Source organism: Lygodium microphyllum, chromosome 17, assembly GCF_053477565.2.
Source record: "Lygodium microphyllum isolate KBCC chromosome 17, Lygodium_microphyllum_v1.1.10, whole genome shotgun sequence".
Lineage (NCBI taxonomy): Eukaryota > Viridiplantae > Streptophyta > Polypodiopsida > Schizaeales > Lygodiaceae > Lygodium > Lygodium microphyllum.
In genome coordinates this window covers 25,772,251-25,794,200 of record NC_141151.1, presented here as the reverse complement: position 1 = coordinate 25,794,200, position 21,950 = coordinate 25,772,251, and the positions used below count along the sequence as shown (strand labels likewise).

Here is a 21,950-nt window from a genome sequence, read left to right as displayed (position 1 = left end):
TAATGGACAAAAATCTACAGCCAAATACTTATTTGCTGAAGTATAGATTGTACTCCTCAAACTACAAGTTACAGCAACTCAATGCCGATTCTTACCAAAACTTACTAAATTTTCCTAAAATTCTCTGCTCAATTTGACTGTAACAGCAATTAAACGATGTCGTACCGCTTGTTTGCTACCTTGGAATGTATATCGGATTAAAGGCCCAAATTTCTTCCTAAAATTTCAAAGAAATTGAAAAAATTTGTACCTTACAGCTTGAATTTTTGCACTAATGTCACCTCAGGATACGTGCCAACAGCGAACAACAACTAGAATATGCCTTGTGATGCATGCCGAAACCTCTAGGACAAAAAGCCCCAACCCCCAAATTTCTTGCACAAATATCAATGAAATTGTGCAATGTTAGTATTTCCAATGAAGATTCGCACATGGGACTGCAAATTTGACAAAAGCCTCAAAATTTTTGGTAGGAATGTCAAAGAAATTATGAAATTTCTTCTAATTGGTTGTCAATTTGAACTCTGGGAGCAAAAATTGACAAAAGCCCCAAATTTTAGACAGCACAAGCTGAGATTTGGAAAGAGATGACCAATATGTACAGAAATTTCAAAAAAAAACCCAAATCTGAAAAATTAGGGTTTTTGCATATTTTAGGGTTTGCAAAAAATCGCAGGTAGGGCTGAGAATATGGTGGACAAAGGTGAGAAAATCAAGGGCAGAGTTGAAAACAGCAACAGCTCCTCCAAAACAGTAGCTGCTGGGCTGCATGTGGGCTGCGTACAGGACTGCGCGTAGGGCTGCGTCCAGGCTGAAAACAGCAACAGTTCATCCTTCTCTTCCTCGGGCAGGGAGTTGGCTAACAGCAAGAGGACCTTTGGGGGGTGGCACCGAATGACAACGGCTGAATTGAATCCACACGTAGAACCTTGCTCTAATACCAACTATTGGAAAATGATAGCTGACTATGGAGGACAAAAAAGAGAGACAATAAGAGTGTGCTGAAGCAAAAAAGTAGAGTGTACTTGCTGAACTAAAAGAATGAGGATGAAGGGTACAAGCAAGGTCTAAGATAGACCTAGCTCTAGCTCAACTAGAGTTAACTAACTCTTAACTCTTAAGAGTGGTGACACAACTTATAACATTTGTTGTGTTTACACTAAGAACTAAAGACTAAAACATTGGGCACTGCCCAAACAGGTAGATAGATGGTGAGAGAATGAGAAGGTGTTAGGAGAGGAGATGGAAGATCCAACCCCTAGTGTGCTTCAAGCGCAAGGGGAATGTAATCCAAGATTTTGGAATGAAGATATGAGTAGATCAAAATATGGAGAAGATACTGGTGGGATGGGAGAGAGTTGAGAAGTGTGGTTTACTTGCTCAAATGAAACAAATGGTAGAGACATACCTGATGAATGGTGTCTGCTTCGAGAGCCTCCTCTATTAAAGTTAACATATTGAAAATCATCTGGATCCTACACAACAAAAGAAGAAACAAGGGTTTTGGCTTATATGACTCAAAAGGGTTATACGAACCTGAGATAAGGCCTGATTGTGATAAAGAAGATGGATCACCAGACATGCCGAATGTCGTGATCCCTCCAAGATCAAAGAGATGGCTAGTCTCTCCAATCAGTCTAGACGAAGTAGTAGCACTCGTTGGAGGAGTGTAAGCCGAACTATACGTGATGCGCAAGTAATTCTCAAACTCTTTATCTATAATATGATCAACACGGAAAAAAAAAAATGGCAAAGGTGAAGGTGTATCTACCTTCTCCTGAGACCATAATGCCTTCTCAAAGTCTCCAAATTTTGAGAAGCCTGTTAGGGCGTCATAGGATTTGAAGAAAAAGGTGCCTGAGACATTGAGTCGCATGTGAGTCTCATACAAAGACTAGCCTCCACAATTACCGCAAGATACTCTTTAGAAGAGCACCAACTCTAATACCATGTGAAGATATGCTAGGGTTTGCACTGAGGAAACACAACATGTACGACCAAGATTGAAATACAAAGACTCAAATAGAGACGAGCAAAACTCAAACCCTAAATGCAAAACTCAAAACTCAAACACAAAGAAAATAAACTCTAAAGTGAATGAATGTTGTAAATGAACGTAGGAGTGTACAGAATGCCTAAGGGCAAAGCAATGCAGTATCGAAAAGTAGCATCCACCGAAGCCAAATTCCAAGTGTTGTGACCACCAATAGGAGTGTCAAAGTGCAGGAAACACTAAATGCTGATCAGCAAAGTATCAAGGAACTAAAGCAACAACAAGAGAGACGAGCAAAACTCAAACCCTAAACGCAAAAACTCAAAACTCAAACACAAAGAGAAGAAACTCTAAAGTGAATGAATGATGTAAATGAATGTAAGAGTGTATAGAATGCCCAAGGGCAAAGCAATGCAGAATCAAAAAGTGACGTTCACTGGAGACGGATCCTAAGTATTGTGAACACTAGTCGGAGTGTCAAAGTGAGAGAAAAACCAAACGCTGATCACCGGAGTGTTAGGGAATTAAGGCAACAACAAGAGAGGTTTTTGCTGATGTAGACGACCTACTGGACAGCAAAAACGCAGGTACTGCAGCAGTCACCTGGTGGGAGAGATGGCAACAGCCTGTCGCTTGGCATTAGATGCTAAAAACACAAGCTAATCAAGTGCTATAATGACATAGCAGATGGAGACTTCCAAATAACAAGGTGATGGCTGAAAACAAGCCACCTAGGGCTGGATAAGTAATGGGCTGCAGTCAGTGATGGCTGGACAATAGATGGTAGGTGGTTAATGGCTGAAATATGCATAGTAGAATGAGAAACCTGCACAAAAGGATCAGTCTGAATGGTGGGCAGCCTATCTATTTATCGATGTTGGAGGGTGCCCCCAAAAATTAGGGTTTGGGGGGACCATTGAAACTCTCTTGAACCACGCACCAAATTTGTGTTTTTCATTAATTAAGCCTGTTTTGGGGCTGTTTAAAAATGCTAATCAGCTGTAAACTATGTTTTAGCTCAACAAGAAGTACAACTATAAATAGCAAAAGCACCAAAAAACTAGCCAACCTGATTCTGAATAGGCCATAAATAATGGACACTAAATAAAAATGCCAGAAAAAAAAAAGGGAAGACCCTCGAACAATCCTAGATAACAATGACAATGTCCGATAGTTGTAGGTAGATTGTGGAAAGCAAAAACTGGCCTAGGAATGCACAAAGAAAGCTGACAAATAAAGAAAATGCACCTAAACTGCCAGAGCTCCCATGTCTCCATCAAACACTCACAAGAGCTCACAACCAAGAGATGACAGATTGACAAGACTAACATAGGCATGCTAACAAATTCCACACTGGTACTGCGAAAAAGGAAATTGTTGCCATCAGAAATATGACACTTGAATAGGGCCAAGGCAAGGGACCAACCACTAATCAGTATTCTCCAAATGAAGACTTTGCATTTGAATGGAGCCTTATTGATCCACCCTTCATATATAACACTCAATTTCCACCGGGCCTAACTTTTATGAAGCCCCCAAATTGCATTAGCCTTGGTCTCCAACCAATGAGGATCTCTAATCAAGCCATCGTAAATTGGGCTAACAAAAATACCCTCCACATGCAACTAATCTGCAAGTCTCCAATATTGCAAAGGATTCCCTGAATCAATAGTAGGGACAGCTTCCCGATCCTGCAATTCCATTGACACCATATCCCACAAATCATGGTACCTGTGAGGAGTCCAAAAACCCAATTGACTACACAAAAAATCAACAGCACACTACAAGCTGACAAAGTTGCATCAGCAATAGAAACCAAGCCTACATGTGCCATCCGATTGAGCTTGGACCAATTACCTTGTTTTCCTTCCCAAGAGAGCACTTGAGACACAGCAAGCAACTTAATCTGCAAGGAATTAGCATACAATCTATCCTTTGTTGGTTAATTCACTTTCTAAAGGACAACCTTCCATGGGCATACCAAATGGGTCAAGAAAACACAAGAAGGAATTGAGCACTAGGAGTCACCGTTAAGCAAGTGCCACCATGAACCTTGAGTTTTAGTGTTCCCATGCACTACTGCTTGATCTTCAAGAAAAAAATGGATAACACAAACCCAAGGACGTTGACAATCACACATGGCTTTCAACAATGGCCAAAGGATAGCAACAATGTGAGTCTCAACATCCAAAACAACCCCACCACCCATGCTTTTTTTAGTACAAACATGGCTCCATGAAATCCAAGAAATACCAACACATTGGGAATCCTTTTTCCATACCATAAAATGGATATTTTGGGTGATGGCATTCAAACTACTCCTGACCCAAGGCAAAAGAGGTAAGTAATAGGTAAGCATAGGCAACATTATAGTCTATGCCAATTTGAGGCACACATGGAAAGGCCACACTTGAGATTTCCAATAAAGAAACTTAGCTTCCAACTTTTGAGAAATCCATTGCAGCAACAATTTAACCTCGTCCTCACTACTATCAGCATCCAAAGCAACATGAATATCAAGAGAAAGCTAATACCTAGCCAAAGGATAAAATACCAAAAGAGAATAACCAATCCGATCAGAAGGTGTCTGCCTTGAACTAAGATGATTGAAGAAAGATTGCATACACATATGAAGAATGAACTAGGGATCTGCGACCATTTGACCATCAGCATTCTACAGTCTCACCGTGTTCTCCCGACCAAAGGATGCATGCAACGCACTACATCGGGCTGATGATGAAAAGCAACAAAGAGACAAAGAAGAAACCTATGTTGCAATGTGCTAAAACTTGCAAAAGATAACGAGTGAATGATGACCAGCCATTGTGGAATGGCTACAAATAGCCAAGAAATTCTGAAATTGGCTGAGACAGTGCACTAAATGCTGCCCGACCAGCATAAACAGTGATAAGATGATGATAAAAATGTTGCCTATAGGGAATGTTGGTCGCCATATCCAACTGGTATGAACACAATCCAAATCCACTAAACAAAAAATACACTACACTGGAAAAAATAACTAGCCAACCCTACCAACAGTTTGGGCCCCGGGCCTAGCCACATCAATATAGGCACAAATAAAGACGCCCCTAATTATTTTGTCATGGATGATACATAGCAAACCCTTAATGCCACATGAGATTCTTAGAGCAAAGTTTGTGCCACCCATGGAGGTAGAGGCTCTTTTACAGATCATCACTCGAGAGTGCAAAAGCATGATGCCTAACAAGTTATCATGGAGAGCACAAGCAACTTCCCGATAGATGGCCCATGAGGGGTGTGAGAGTCATGGTACTCCCAAGTGGAGCAACTACTTGCTAGATATGATATCGATATGACAAGCCTCCCTCCTTCCCAGTATGACCTCGATTCACCTCTTGTCTAGCTTCCATGGACAAAGAGGAACATGATCATTAGGTAGGACCTATGTCAAAGACATAATGCATGACCTAGGTTGCACCCCTAACCCCTCTTCCCACAAAGATGCAGGACTACAAAGATTTAATCCATTAAAAATGGGTAGAGAAAATCCCAAGGTTGGTAAGTCCGGCATTCCTGTTGAGATTGCAATGGGTTGCACCATAATGATAACGGAATTCGCTAAAAGAGTTTGAACGATGAGGACTATTACTCCATTCGAATTGGGCTGACTAACTAGAAGAGGGAAGTGCTAGAACTTTCTCCTCCTCCTAACGGACTATGCGTGGGGCTAGGGTTACTAAGACACCTCCCTTGTAAGAATATCAAACCACTTCTTTGCGGAGAATATCTCCTAATAATTTCAGCCCGTTGTCGAGCCCGTTCAGCTCTTTCTTGCTTGTGAAGCTCGACTTGATGGTCTTTCGAATCTATTTCGCTACCTTTTGGCATACACTAATGAACCGGTCCCTCTTATCGATCAAGATTCGGAGAGTACCACCTATTAGCAGCTCCCGGTAAATGCACCACAACCTCACCGAGGATGGATTCATCATCAAACCCTTGTACATGGATTGCTACATGCCACTGGCCATGCAAGTTGCCATTGGCCAACTCAGAGTTTCATCACACCAACTAGAGATAGAGATAGGTAGAGCCTCACAAGCATTGAGTCCCTGAGGAGGACAAGATATGCAAACTATACCATGAGGAGATAGAGACAGAAGAGCATTTCTTATGCAAATGTGAATATGCCAAAACAAGAGAAAGAGATATCATACATTGTTCCAAGGACAACAAACCATCCAAGGACAACAAACCATACAATCATAGTGACAGGAAACGGCCAGAACGGTCCCCCAGCACGCGGAATCACCTGTCAGAGTGCAGCGGTGCGGAAGCGTAGGACTGAGAGAGAGAGAACGCAGAGAGAGAAGGGAGAGAAAGAGACAGTGGACGATGAAGATCTGCTGTATATAGAATGCTGAATACAAAGATATACACGGGCGCAGTGCGCTGGACTGCGTGTCTCCACCTCGACGATGCGACCTGCTGTCCACCTCGAAGTCTGCTGCAGTCTGCACTGTCTACTGTCTGAAATCTGTGAACAGAGACAGAAATCTGCACGGCACCGGTCTGTAACCTGCGACAGAGAAGAGTGACCAGACTGCTGGAAACGTCGACTATAAATAGTCGAAAACTGCCATGAACTGGGGCGCCAGAAAATAGGGCGCAGCCTGGAATAAGTCGGCATTTCTGTGCAGCTGCCCTCCAAAGCAAGCTATGATCTCTAACACCCCCTCTCAGAGCCTGGACAGGGCAGAAGCTTGAGGAATCTGGAATGTTGCCGAAGTAGAGCCTGAGGAAGCGCCTTCGTAAACAAATCCGCAAGATTGTCCTCCGTCTTGCAATACTCCACAGTGATGGTCTCATCCAGAAGCTTTTCTCGGATGAAGTGGTACTGAATCTCAATGTGCTTCGTCCGGGCATGAAAAACAGGGTTCCTTGCCAAGGCAATGCAACTCTCATTGTCACATCGCAGCAATGTAGGACGAGTCTGGGGGCACCCAAGCTCCTCCAACAATCTCCGAAGCCACACAACCTCGCATGTGGTGGAAGACGCGGCCCGATACTCCGCCTCAGTAGACGAAAGGGCTACCGTGGGCTGCTTCTTGCTACTCCATGAAATAACACCTGCACCCAAAGTAAAGCAGTAACCTGTTGTAGACCGCCTGTGGTCCACGTCACCGGCCCAATCCGAGTCGCTCCAACCTGCAAGTACAAGATCTGACCCATCTATCCCTGCGGGGTAATGAATCCCTAAATCAGACGTCCCCCTCATATACCGAAGTATCCTCTGAGCAGCCTGCCAATGCACCGTCTTAGGTTCACTCATGAACCCTGCCAAGAGCCCAACAGCAAAACATAGATCAACCCTGGTGTTGAGAAGCCAAATCAAGGACCCTATCAACTGTCGATAGCGGGACGCATCCGCCAAAGGAGAAGCTGAATGGGAAGTGGCCTTCCAGTTCGGATCCATAGGAGTAGAGAGGGCCCGACAATCGTCCATCTCAAAAGACACCAAGAGCTCCTGTACATATCTCTGTTGGGAGAGAAAAATCCCCCTCTGAGACTGATAAATCTCATGGCCTAAAAAGAAATGGAGTAGCCCCAAATCCGTCATCTCGAACGTCCGATGTAAAGCTGACTTTGTCTCCTGGACCTGCTGTGCATCATCACCTGTGACAATCAAATCATCAACATATAATACAAACAGCACACAACCATCCGCCGAAGTGTGAACATACAGCTGCGGATCGGTCTTGGACCGCCGATATCCCAACTGAGACTGGAGGAACGAATCAATCTTCTCGTTCCAAGCTCGCGGGGCCTGCTTGAGGCCATACAGGGCCTTCTTCAACCTGTAGACTTTCCCATCTGAAGAACCAAAGCCAGGAGGCTGCTCAACGTAGATCTCCTCCTTCAAATCACCATTCAGGAAGGCCGACTTCACATCCAGCTGATAAACAGGCCATCTCCTATGGCCAGCCAAAGCAAGAACAGCTCTAATGGTTGCCATACGAGCTGTGGGGGCAAAGGTGTCATGACAGTCAATCCCTGGGCGCTGAGCAAAACCCTTAGCAACAAGGCGAGCCTTGTGCTTATCCAAAGTACCATCACTGAGATATTTGGTCTTGAAGACCCACTTGACCCCAATCACCTTCTTCTTCGGGGGGGCGTGGCACAAGTGACCAAGTGCCATTCCTCTCAATAGCCTCCAACTCAGCTTCCATAGCTTTCTTCCATGGGGCGGACTGTAAAGCCTCCTTCACAGAGATGGGCTCTCGATCCTGCATAACACGGGACATCAAACAATAATTGGAGCAAACAAGCTCCGAAGAATGCGCCTAGTGCCTCCGTGACCGCCGCGGACCATCCTACGATCCCCACTCCTCAGGAACCCCTTCGATCCCTGAATCACGGAGTGTGTCACGGGCCCAGCGAGGAGGAGGCCGAACCTCCCCTCGTCGTTCTCCATCAGCAGAAGACTCTTGAATATCCACCGATGGTAACTCCTCAGAGGTGTCCGGTGGAACAGTAGACTCTGTGTCAGAAACAGAATCATAATCAAAAGGCACGGGCTCCAGTGGAACTGTAGAAGGAGCCCAACTCTCCCCTGGATCTCCAAGAACGGGGTGCTCCTCACCCGTTGAAGAAGCCGGAATCTCCACAAACCGCACATCACAGCTAGGGTACACATCCCGCTTGACAGGATCATACAGTCGGTAGCCTTGGGACTGGGAGCTGTAGCCAACAAATACCTGTTTTCGGGAAGCCGCTTCAAATTTATCACGGTGAGCCTTGGGAATGTAAACATAGGCATCACACCCAAAGACTCGAAAGTAAAAAACATCTGGCTTCGTCCCAAAATAAGCCTCAAATGGAGTCATCCCTTCCACGGCCGAAGTAGGGGATCGATTAAGAATGTGGACTGCAGTAGCCACAGCCTCGGCCCACAGAACCTGAGGGGTCTGTCGGTGCTCCATCATGGTGCGCGCCATCTCGATCACACTGCAGTTCTTCCGTTCTAGAATACCATTTTCTTGAGGAGTATTGGTATTGGCAAACTCCTGGTGAATTCCTCTATCTGCACAAAACCGAGCAAATTCATTAGACACAAATTCACCACCCTTGTCGGATCGCAAGGTCTTCAACTTCCGGCTTGATCGGTTCTCCTCAAAGAGAAGCCAATCCTTGAAGTGCGAGAAAGCTTCTGACTTTAGTGCCAAAAAGTAGGCCCATGTCATCCTGCTGTAGTCATCCACGATCAACATGAAGTACAAGCTCCCACGCAGGGACTCATTCCTCATAGGGCCACATAGATCCGTAGATACTAGCTCCATCGGTGAAGTAGACCGCCGCGAAGCGGTGTGGGGAATGGCATCTCTATGCTGCTTCACCCGTATGCAGGAGACACATGGCTGCTGGCTCACCACTATATCCGGCAACCCTCGAACAAGCTGTCCACGTGACGCCCTCCGAAGATAGTCATAGTTCAGGTGACCAAACTGAGCATGCCATAACTCAGACTATGACTGTGAGGTAAGAAGAAGAGTAGAGAGGGCAGTGGAAGACTTCAGTTTGTAAATGCCGTTCTCCTCATATCCAGATGATAGAACCTTCCTCGATTCACGATCAAGGACTCGCACAGTAGAACTGTCAAACTCCACCAAAAGACCAAGGGAGCAAATCTTATGAACTGAAAGGAGATGGTACCCTAATCTTGGTACATGCAAAACCTCTGAGGTATGGGTGCCACCTCGTCCATCCGGAATAAGCTGCATCTTACCTCGACCTGCAATAGAAACTGAAGAGCTGTCCCCAATGAGCACCTACCCACGCGAAGGTTGCAGCTGGGCAACACCATCTGATGAAGGAGTCATGTGCCGTGAGGCACCACTATCAACAATCCACTCTCGAGCTTGGGGAGCCGTCATCGCAGCATCAGAAGCATTCGGTGAAGCGTCCTCAATGACAACTAAATGTAGAAATGCAGCTGATGAGGGTGCAGCCATCGCTCCAGAATCCTTGGTATCCTTCTTCTTGGTGTCCTTCGTGTCTTTGTCAGGGCAATCCTTCTTCCAATGGCCAGTCTTTCCACAAATGTGACATGTGGAGTCTTTGTCCTTGTCCTTCTCCTTGTCCTTCTTGGGCTTGTTATCCCCCTTCTTCTTCTTTTGGTCCTTCCCCTTCTTCTGAGAGGCTTGACCTGTCAACGCCTCCGTCTTGGAAGCATTCCATCCCTTTAACTGTTCCTCTTGGTCCAAGACCATAGGAACCAACTCTTCCCAGCGAAGAGTAGACTCTCGCCCCGAAGCAATAAGGGCAGAGTAAAATGTACCGAATCGTGGTGGCAACTGGGACAATAGTGTGATCGCCATGTCTTCGGAGGAAATCGGCTTCCCCGCATTCTGAACCTGCATCTGTAGCTGCCTTAGCTTGTTAATGTGTTCCCTTAGCGAAGAAGACTTATTTACGGACAAGGTCCGCATCTGTACCTCCAAAGAAACCCTCTTCATCAGGGTCATCCGATTGTACATTTGATCAAGCTCCAGCCATATCTCACAAGCCACTGTCAAGTGCTCGATGTGAGCGATCACGGCTGTAGTGCATGATAGAAAGAGAAAAGATCGAATCCTGGCATTCAGTTTGTCCCAATGAGACTGGGCCCTGGCCAACTCCGTACGAGCATCGGAAGAGAGTTTGGACTCATCTCTTACCGAAGGCCGGTCAATATCCTCCTGTACCAACTCCGCCAAATCATAGGACTCAAGGATGGCCAACATCATAACGCGCCAAATGCGGTAGTTGTCGCCGTCGAGCTTCTGATCTGTAGGAAGAGCCGGTAAGACAGGCACCTTCCGGTTCATAATCGCCTGGAACTCCAGATCCATCTCTGTAGACATCTTCATCTGCAATGCCTTCTCAAACGCAAAAGCAGCCCCCTCTGACTGGGTAAACTCAGCCTGCTAAGGCTCTTCCGCGTCCCGAAGCTTCTTCACCCGCCGGAGGCGATGAAAAAGCAAAACGTGCACTTTTAGGTTGAAAACTCAAACTTCCTCCGCGTCAGACAGCAGTAAACAGCAGCAAATCCACCACCTGTACTCCTTTCCTGTGCGCCCACACTCGTTTCAGCCTTGTTCCAAGGCGCAGCCCTCCTGTTTGCCCTTAAACGCAAAAAACGCAAATTTGTGTCGCGATGGAAACTCCTCTTCAGGTTGATTCTGCGCTCAGTCAGCCCTCAAATACTGCTCTGATACCATGTCAGAGTGCAGCGGTGCGGAAGCGTAGGACTGAGAGAGAGAGAAGGGAGAGAAAGAGACAGTGGACGATGAAGATCTGCTGTATATAGAATGCTGAATACAAAGATATACACGGGCGCAGTGCGCTGGACTGCGTGTCTCCACCTCGACGATGCGACCTGCTGTCCACCTTGAAGTCTGCTGCAGTCTGCACTGTCTGCTGTCTGAAATCTGTGAACAGAGACAGAAATCTGCACGACACCGGTCTGTAATCTGCGACAGAGAAGAGTGACCAGACTGCTAGAAACGTCGACTATAAATAATCGAAAACTGCCATGAACTGGGGCGCCAGAAAATAGGGCGCAGCCTGGAATAAGTCGGCTGCATTAAATGCAGCCGACTGGGCCGCAGGCAGTCGGACTGCCACGTGGCAGTCCGACGATTGGTCATGGTGGCAAGAAGTAAATGCTGACTGCCCATTGAGTGGTGGAGGATATCAACCATGGACTTGCAAGCTTTGCCCATACAAGCGAACTAGCGACGCAAACAAGGCAATCCATTGAGCCGAGCATTTGTATTTCGAATTTTTATTGATTTTAAATTTTCAAAGTTACTTAAATATTAGAATATGGAATACCAATCACCACTTATTCCGTTTTATGCATAATCAGGTCCAAGCTCATCTCCTACATGAGCCAAATTCAACGGTATAGCTTTGTCCGAATGTAACCTTGGAAAAGTAAAGGGAGCTTTGTGACCATGTAGTAGATCAACAAGCTTATCTTGCATCTAGACCACGACGTGTTGCACTTGACCCTGCAACTTTTGTGACACCATCCCCATCAGATGTATCTAGAGCAAGGTCAGTATCAAGAAGTGCTACCTCCACACCTACTGCAGACATTGCATCGGCCATGGCATCAACACCACCATGTGTTGCACATAGACAGAGCACACTTGATGCTAGTCGGGATCCCAAGAAGAAGGAAGAGGTCGATACATCAATGGCACGCTTTTTTTATCATGACCACATTCAATTTCGTGCAACCAGGTCAGAGTATTTTAAATTGATGTGCAAGAAGATTGGTGAGTATGGCCCTTCATATGTACCTCCATCATCACAAATCTTACACACCACTTTGCTCAACAAGGAAAAGCGCCTTGTTAAGCAAGCAACAATGACTAGAAAGAGCATGTGGGTTAAAAATGGAGTTTCCTTGATTGCTGATGGTTGGAGTGATACACGAAAGCATTCCATTCATGGTATGGTTGCTTATTCTCGTGGGAAAATGTATTTCATATCTTCACATAATGCATCGGGGATAGGAAAGTCAACAAATGTACTTGCAGCAGAGTGGGTTACAGGTATTGAGCTTATTGACCTAGAGCATGTTGTGGGATTTGTTGCAGATGGAGAGCCCGCAAATAGGGTAGCAAGTGCTATTATCCAAGGATATTATCCGCATATCACAATTTCATATTGTATGGCTTATTGCTTAAACAACCTACTAAAGGATATTGGTAACCTATCATGGATTACACCTGTCATAGAACAAGGAGCTCGAATGGTTAGCTTTGTTTTGAATCACCAGTTTCTCCGCCATCACTTCTCTTTGTGGTCGAAGAAGACACTTTTAAAATACTCTGATACCAACATTGCCTTTAACTTCTTGATGCTAGGCAGATTAAGAGAATGCAGTGGTGCCTTGAGGCAGTTATTTCTTAGTGATGAGTTTACCTCATCAACATTGGCAGATACTCCTACAGGTATCTTGTGCTTGGAGAAAGCAAATAACTCCACTTTTTGGGATGATGTAAAGCGGATAGATGCTATGGTATCACCTATTGTACATTTATTGAGGGTTATGGATACTATGCAACCTTGCATTGGCAAGGTATATGAGGCTATGGATAGGCTAAATGAAAAATTGCAGGAGTTGGCACCAAATGATGAGGCGTATGAGGAGATACGCCATTTAGTTGTAACCAAGTGGAACTCCTATAGCTCATCCATGCATACAACTGCATTTGTTATGGATCTTGAGTCCAGGGCAAGGGTCAGGAGAATGACACTGAGGTTATGGATGCATGGAAACTTATATTGTCTTGTCTACTGCCTAATCATGGTACTAAACGAAAAAATAGAGATCAACTTTCATGTTATAGGACCTTTCGAGGTTCTTTTGGTTGTGGGGATGCACAAGAGGATCGTTGTAAGATTGGGGCAGCTTTGTGGTGGGAGGACTATGGTTCGGATGGTCCAAAGTTGCACCAACTAGCCATCCGTATTTTGAGTCAGTTGGTTAGCTCCTCTTGTTTGGAGCAATTGTGGAGTACATACGCTCACATTGCTTCAAAGAAGAGGAACTGTCTTGGTGTGGAGAGGGTAAATGATCTAATATTCGTTAGTGCTAATTTGAGGATGTTATGTAACACTATGACAACAAAGTCTGATCCATTCACAAAGTGGGAGATGCAACAGGAAGAGGAGACACATGCTAATGTTGAGGGAGTTGCAACAATTCATGGTACACATGATGATGAGGCTTGCACTTCAAGAGTAGCTAGAGCAGCCTAAGATCATGATAATGATCTTTGATTTTGTTTACTTATCATGAGTCTCATGATACATGACACATATACATTGTATATGATATTATGATCATTGATGACAGTGTGACACTTGGGCTGTTGACAGTTGTGCCATGCCGATATTATATTTATACTTGAGTCTTGCAATTGCCCTTTGGGCTATTTTTGCATGTTGCACTTTGCTTCAATCTAGAGATTTAGACTTTATATTTGTAGTCTTTTTTGGGGCAATAAGCATGTTCTTTCAAAGATTAGACTTCATATTTATAATCTTTTAAGTTTTTCGGCAATGGGACCATAGGTATGTTCTTTCAGCTTAGACTTTAAAGTTTAGTTCATTGTTCATTGTTTTATCATTTATGATCTATGTATTATGCATTTTATTATTTATAATTGAATAGCTTACCTCATGAGCCTTGTAAGTTGCAATTCAATTTCTAATGAATAGTTTTAGAATGATGCATGATATCTTAAAGTTAAAACTTAAAATGATTTGTCCTTGTGGATTATATACCTTAGTTTGAACACTCCAAAGTCCACATGGATTATGAGTGAAATATTAATTTTTTAAATACCATTCTCGTTCCCTAGGTTTGGCGTCCCCGTTCACGTTCCCTATTTCATATTTCTATGCATACAATCAATGATAAGCACACCAAATCAGAGATATTTGGGTCGCTATACACAAGATCCAAAGAATCAAAGCATCCCTACTAGTATTAGGTACACGGGACAATACAATAGACAACCATGACAAAGTTTATCAGGGGGTAGCACTGGTTTTTGGGGACATACAAACACAATGATCATGAGACCAAGAGGTGTGTCCCTACAAAGGGCATAGGAGATGAGAGTTGCACGACGACCTAGCAACTTTAGCAGGAGACAGCCCTACTCGCACCAAAAAGAGATCACCCAAATTCAATAACTGCATAAGATGTACCTGGCCTACCACACTAGCTCTTGTATCCAAGATATACTCAAGGCCCTATTCCAAGAGTCCCCCCGCTCCCTAATCCTCATTAGATGGAGTTAAATTTGCATGGCATTGTTGTGCCTCACACGCATACAATATCATGTCCCTAGATGGACATACTTGTATGTGTTGATGGCTCACTTGGACGATGATGCATGCACTCATTGCACATTAGATAGGATTTTTCAGTTTTCACTATCTTGATACCATGAGGATACTCTCTTATACATGGATATGTCTGACAAGCTAATTTGGCCTTCAGTAGACATCAATATTTCTTTCTTTCTTTCTTCTCCTCGCCCCCTCCCCCCCGCTCCTCTCTCTCTCGCTCTTTCTCTTTCATATATTGATATTTATAAATATTTCTCTACATTTCATATTTATGTTTTTCGGGTTCCTGTTTTGCCATTTTGCACCAAGGCCGAAACTCCATTTTGTGACTTTGAAACAAATTCCATTTCCCTCTTTCTAACACTCCTAGCAACTATGGATGGCAATGCTCAACTCTCACAAACAACATTGGGCTTGGGGGCTTAGAGTTGCCTTGTATATTCTTGATGGCACCTATGCTTGATGGTGCCTATGACTACGTAGATACTGACTGAATCGCAAGTTCCCAAATATTGATTTAGCCAACTTGATAAACATCCATCTTCAAAACACAATGCATCAGCTTGTTCCTTGAAGCCTCCAACAAGGTGATCTTGCAAGGGTTTTTGCAGCAGCCCCTTCCCATTGAAGTTTAAGTTCCTCTCCATGTATGCTTGCAATGGCCAGAAAGTGATTGAAACCCTCACCAAAGCAACTGTCACATTAACAGCACAACTTGACTTGTACTTACTGATGTTAGCCAGTAATGACATGGACAATCAAAACGAAACTTTAGAATTTAGCTCTATTGCCGCAGAGTCCACCACTCAAGTAGGCTATGTTAGCCACAACACATGATGACAGCACACAAGAGACACCAACACTGATAATCATTTCTTGGATAGAGAAGAATGCATACTAAAAAGATAATCAATGCTTTTTGGTTTAAAATTTACCAAATGCCAACAATGCAAGAAAGTGGTTGCATGAAACTGAAGAATCCTACCAAGATGTTCGAGGGCAAAACGCCTTGATGAGAGATGAGGTGCACGACACGTTGAGTCAGGACGCGCGTCTTACCAGAGCCTGGCCCCGCAACCACACGAACACACGAGTCCGCAGTCTGCACGGCATGCAGTTGCTCGGTGCTCAGGGACGCTTCTTTCACAGCACCACTTAACGGAGGGGAGGGAGGATGAGCCAATGCGACACCAGGGCTCTGGAAGGCCTCTGTCTGCCGCTGCTGCTCGGTTTGCGCTTGGAGCTGGGAACGTACATGAGGCTGCACATGGAGGGGCTGGAACCCTAAGAGCCGGGAGGCAGGAGAGAACGAACAAAAGGGAGGAGCTGGCGGCGGAAGTCGTAGGGTGGCAGGGATGAAAGGCGCTTGAAGGCATCGAGTCCAGCCGTGAGCTTGAGTCGGAGAGAGAATCCACCATTGCTGCTGGATCATCCAGCCTACGCCCATTCACGGTCTATGGTCTGGTTCGTCCTACCTTGCCAGCCAGCTCGCTATGATGGCGGGCTTTCCTCACAATGTCGGGCCTGTGATGGATGGTTGCCGTTTCCACCGTAGTCGCTTTTAATAATGCTGAGAATGTATCTATCTATTCTGTGCAATATGTTATTTTCACTAGCCCGGGTCATTGCAGGTGCAGCTATGTGACGTTTTGTAATTATCTTTTTTGTTATTTTTTTGGGTTAATGAATAAAAATATAAGTGTGCACCCAAAATTGAAGAAAAGCTTCAACGTTTGGAAACTTTTAGGTTTTTTAAGTTTGTAAATTACAAAAGCTTTAAAAAGCTTAAAGGAAAGTTCACCTAGTAAGCATCGTTAGGATTAAGAGCATGTGATAAATCCAAAATGCAAGCTATGGAGGTTGAAAGAGGAAAAAGGAACTCATGTAGACATTGACCATGACTAGGACAAATTGTTACACAAGTGAATTAGGTTCCAAGATTGGGACTTGGACTCATAAACACAATCTTGTGTATTGACAATGACATGACACTTTACTGGAAAGAAAAGAGTACCATCATTGCATTAGAAAAAGAGTGCAAGTATAATGCTTTATAGGAATTGAGTGGTGGTACTTTCTCCTATTGTGCATATGGGATTCTGGTCCTGAGCCCTCACTGCTTCTCACAAAGGGACTGAAGTAGGTGTGATTGCAAATATCTCAACACATACTCAAGGCTTCTAAGTAAATACCTACTTCCAATCTATTCAAGGTTCCAAGCAAGCAATTATCCTTGATTGCCAAGAATGACAAATTGCTATTCAATAAAATGGAGGCAAAAATGGCAAGATTTGCTCAGCTTTCAACCAATTTCGCAGGAAGGCTAGTTATTCTGGATTAGATTCTTTCACCTACAACAATGTTTGTTGCGGCTATGACCCCTTCTTTTAAGGTTCCATGGGAGAAAATGGACTCACATGAAGACCTTTCTTTCCCTATAAGCATGGGAATGTAGAGATGTTGCATGCTATTGCTTGGGAGGTGGTGACCAACTATTGAGAAAAGTGGTGGACTTAGATTAGAGAAAGGAGTTGAGGACGCCAAAAGTCTTGTTTTCAAACTCCTGCCCAAGCTAGATTGTAGTGAACCATGGGTATTCACATGTCATCGATCACCTAGAAGGCAAGTGGTCACAAACAAATTGGGAAGATAAAATAGTTGATGCAACAGCTAAGCTAAAGAACAAGGGTGATGAGACAATAAAGAAACTAGTAGAAGGCTAGAGCAGTGCAATAAGGGAGATATAATGGAGACAAGATGAAGATAGAAAAGGTGATGTGAGCTTACTACAATGCATATGGTCTTGTACCTTTTCATAAGAAGACAAGGCACCCCCCCACACACACACACACACAAGTGGAGATTCTCAACTAAACTAGTGGATAAAGGAATAATGAGATGGTTAGATATACATAAGAATGGAAGAGGAGTGTTGAGGTCAAATCAATTTGTAGCCAAACGCATATCAAGGGAAGAAGAGAAAAAATTTGTGGAGGAAGTGCTGCACAAGAAAGCAAAGAATAGGATGTGGCCTCCAAAGTTAGCCCCAAAAGCATATGGCATTGTCTGGTCGACTATAAAGGTAAGCCTATTGTCAAAATGAAAAACAAGAAAGACTTTAATAAGCCCTTAGAGCAAGGTGGCACTAACCTAGAAGGATATGTACCCTCAAACATCAATCAATACTTGGAAGGGAAGGCTATTAAGAATGTGGTCTACTATGTCAAGTGGGCGACTGAAGTTACTACAATGGAAAATGGTAGAAAGGAAGTTATCCACAAAAGAATCAACAAGTTTTGAAGGGTTGGCACTCTATGCAACATGTGTGATATTCATAAAGAGTCAATAACCCACTTGATGTGGCATTGCAAGGATGCTCGATTGGTTTGGAAAAGTTTGAAAGATTGGTTCCAACATCGTGCAAGCCTCAACAACATCTTGTCCATGCAAATGGATCTTTTTGGAGATAATGGCAGACTTGATGAAGAGATGCTTAGGGTTTGGAACATAGCTAGAGCTATTGTTTTTAGGTAAATTTGGGCAAATAGAAATAGAGTAATAATGAGGCAAGAGAAGAAAATGTCATGGGACAACATTGTTTGGAATTGTAAGAAGATATCTTAGTCTTTTTGAAGGTGTTAAACTCAAAGAGGCACATGTTTACAAGTAGCTTTTAAGTTAAGGTACCTGTATGGCAATGATGTATACCTCTCTCTCTCTCTCTCTCTCTCTCTCTCTCTCTCTCTCTCTCTCTCTCTCTCTCTCTCTCTCTCTCTCTCTCTCTCTCTCTCTCTCTCTCTCTCTCTCTCTCTCTCTCTCTCTCTCTCTCTCTCAAAAACATGCACACACACAACCCCCTGCTAACTTTATTCACACATTTGTTTAATTGCTTATTGGAATAAGTATAGTACACTATGTTGGACCCACATAAGCACACATGTCTATATGTATGTATGTATCGCATCGTAAAAAGCATATACACTCACCAATTTTGTATTGTGCAGCTTATTTACTATGTATGTTCAAAGCCCTTAAAAAGACGACTCGATCTTCAAGATTGCATACAAACCCCTTTATGTGGTGTGAATATGGAATGTGGACTATCTTATGACATCCCTTCAATATTGTAAATATTTTACTAATATATATAGTTTAACCCATGCAAATATGTTTGGTCATAGGCTCATGTGCCCTAAGTCAAGATGCTTATGAGCCCAACTCACCAAATCAAGCTCTTGTATTCATACCATTTTAGATTTAGAAGTATAAAAAATAGAATATCTAAATTGTGATATTTACCTCCTTTGGCTTCTAAAATAAAATTTCATTTAAAATCTCTCTTACCATAATCTAAAGCATAAATATTGGATCTAGTTTGATGTTATAAATATGTATATAATGTGTAAAATGGTAATTTTAAAATCCCTTTTTTTGAACCCACATAATATGCTTACATATTTGTGAGTGGCCCTTGAGCTCTCCAACCACACTAAACCTTTCAAAATTAAAACTATAAAATTCCAAGCTTAAAGTACTAACAATTCAATAAACACTCCTTCTTCTTGACATTCTCAATAGCCTTCCAACATATAAATATTTGTATTTTAGAACACATTGTGTGCAAATACACCAATAGGGATTTGCATTTGCATAGTTCACACTTGCAAAAGGAAGGTAGGGAGTTGAACCCAAACACACTCAACATGTATGTTTTCCTCTATGTGATGGGTGTTATATGTAGTGAAATTAGAAAAATTTCAAGGAACTTTAAGACAATTCAGTTTTCAACTTCCCATCACACCATGGTTATAGTCAAGCATCTCGAGACTAAAGGTATTTCATTTACTAAAGCATCCTTTCTCCTATCAGGGGATTGCAATATCTTATCCTCTCTCTATCTGTGTGTGTGTGTGTGTGTGTGTGTGTGTGTGTGTGTGTGTGTGTGTGTGTGGGGTCAAGCATTTCGAGACTCAAGGTATTCCATTTGCTAAAGCATCCTTTCTCCTACAAGGGGATTACAATATCTTATCCTCTCTCTCTCTCTCTCTCTCTCTCTCTCTCTCTCTCTCTCTCTCTCTCTCTCTCTCTCTCTCTCTCTCTCTCTCTCTCTCTTATATATATATATATATATATATATATATATATATATATATATATACACACACACGCGCACTCGCACTCGCACGCGCACGCACACACACACACACACACACACACACACACACACACACACTTACTTAAACCTCCTTATGGAATCAACAAGAATGTGCTTTTGGTAATTCATGCCCATTAAAACATGCATTGAGTGATAATTAAGGCACTCCTCATGCTTGCTTTGAGATAGATGGCATGATCATACATGGTTTATGTTTGATTAAATTTAGAGCAATTATTAGCTTTTAAGTTGCTTGCTCATGCTTTCTTTGAGATAAAGGACATGATTGTATGTGGTTTATGTTTGATAAAACTCAAACTCTTCAAATGAAAGAGACTATGCAATATACACAACCAATGTTGATGTCTCCAAAATATACTTAGATTGAAAAGATTACAATGAGTTGTAAACAAATGCTCTAATCTTTTGCACAAATCATGGCCAAGTAGGCTTATGAAATGACCAAGAAGGCTTATGAATGATTACTGAGTGTAAAGATCAAGATGATTTCACAAGAAAGAAGAGTATCGTACTAATAGATTTTCTATCTCAATTATGTAGTACAATACTTGGCAACACAAACTTTCTCACCAACAATAGGGTTAGGAGTACATGTGACAATGGTCATGCCATGAAATTTGAGGTGCATGTGATGTATGACACAAACCACCATCAAACATCAAGAGTTCATGGTGATACTATAGTTGCCACTTGTTGGATCAGCTCGTTGCATAGGAATGGCCTTTTGCACATTGTTGGCAATGTTGTTGAGGGCATTCTTAACCTTAGACCCCTTCCAGGCTATAGAGAGAATGTGAGTAGTTAGTAGGTAACATATGCTCTAAATAATAGCATGTCAATGGTTGTCAATATCTTCTACCCAAACTAGGATATTTACATTCATAGTTTATCCTCACTTCACTTCATAAACAACTCCTCTTTTCCTAAAATATCTATAATATGTAAAATTATAAACATCATATTTCCAACTAAAATAATCATGCCCAACCTTAGGACTAGAGATATACAATAAATCAAAAGGTCTTGCACACAAAGTGTATAAATAATGCACCCCAAAGAATGCCAAAATAATTAGTTGTGCTCCATGTAGTCCAATATTATCACAATTTCCTCTAATCCAACCCAATCATCTACCCACCAAAAACACAAAACATATTAAGTCCCCAAATATCCACCTAGTATGATGCAACAAGTGTTACATGTTTTCATATGAATAATGAATAATGATAAAAAATAAGAATCCACATAAAATTATAATAATCAAATCAATTATTTGATAAACTAAATCAATAGTCATAGCATTGCCTAGGGATAGAATGAAGGGATAAGCCTAGGTGGAAGTATGAGCAAGTGGAAGCAACAGAGGTGCAAGCTACAAAGAATGAAGCAAGAAAGCAAGAGAAAGAGAGAGTCGAGATGTGGAAGCTCCAACAGTCACAATGTGTGACTAGTCTTCCCTTATTCATTAGTCACTAAAAGAATAAAGAATCAAGTGACAATGATGGGCACTGGCCACCTATAACGTATGGGTATGTGGATACTATAAGTGTAGGCATATATTTGCAATGCCTTTAACGTACCTCATGATACCCTTCATGACATCCTAATACCACCTGCCAAGTGTGGCTATATAGGGTGCCATAACTCCCATTGCAAATGTTGTGTTAGGATGAGTGGTTATTATGGCACGTATCAAATTACCCATTGTGGATGCATAAGGGATCTTGGCCATCTCAGCCTTTTGTTCACCAGACTAGAAACAATCGGCCCAAGCAACCTTCACATGAGAAGCTAAATAATAACCAATATACTTAACATCTTGCATATGAAACCGCTTAAGGACCTTTTGGATATACTCCTTTTGCGATAAGTTAAGGATCC

The 21,950-nt window shown here is 42.8% G+C and overlaps 1 protein-coding gene across 7 annotated transcripts in view; it reads right to left on the bottom strand.

Annotated features, from left to right (window-relative positions):
• LOC148021706 (uncharacterized) overlaps nt 1-16,903 on the bottom strand; it is a 165,509-nt gene extending 148,606 nt beyond the window's left edge. Inside the window, exon 1 of one of the 7 annotated variants that reach the window (XR_015694381.1) lies at nt 15,879-16,581. Coding sequence is in view for 5 of the 7 variants with exons in the window: in XM_087697215.1 (XP_087553341.1) it covers nt 15,879-16,340 (462 nt within the window). In the remaining 2 variants the exon portion in view is untranslated. Of the gene's footprint in view, nt 1-15,878; nt 16,585-16,694 lie in introns of those variants that run through there. The other 6 variants (XM_087697216.1, XM_087697215.1, XM_087697214.1 and 3 more) reach the window with 6 other exon arrangements.
• Between the last annotated feature and the right edge of the window lie 5,047 nt (nt 16,904-21,950).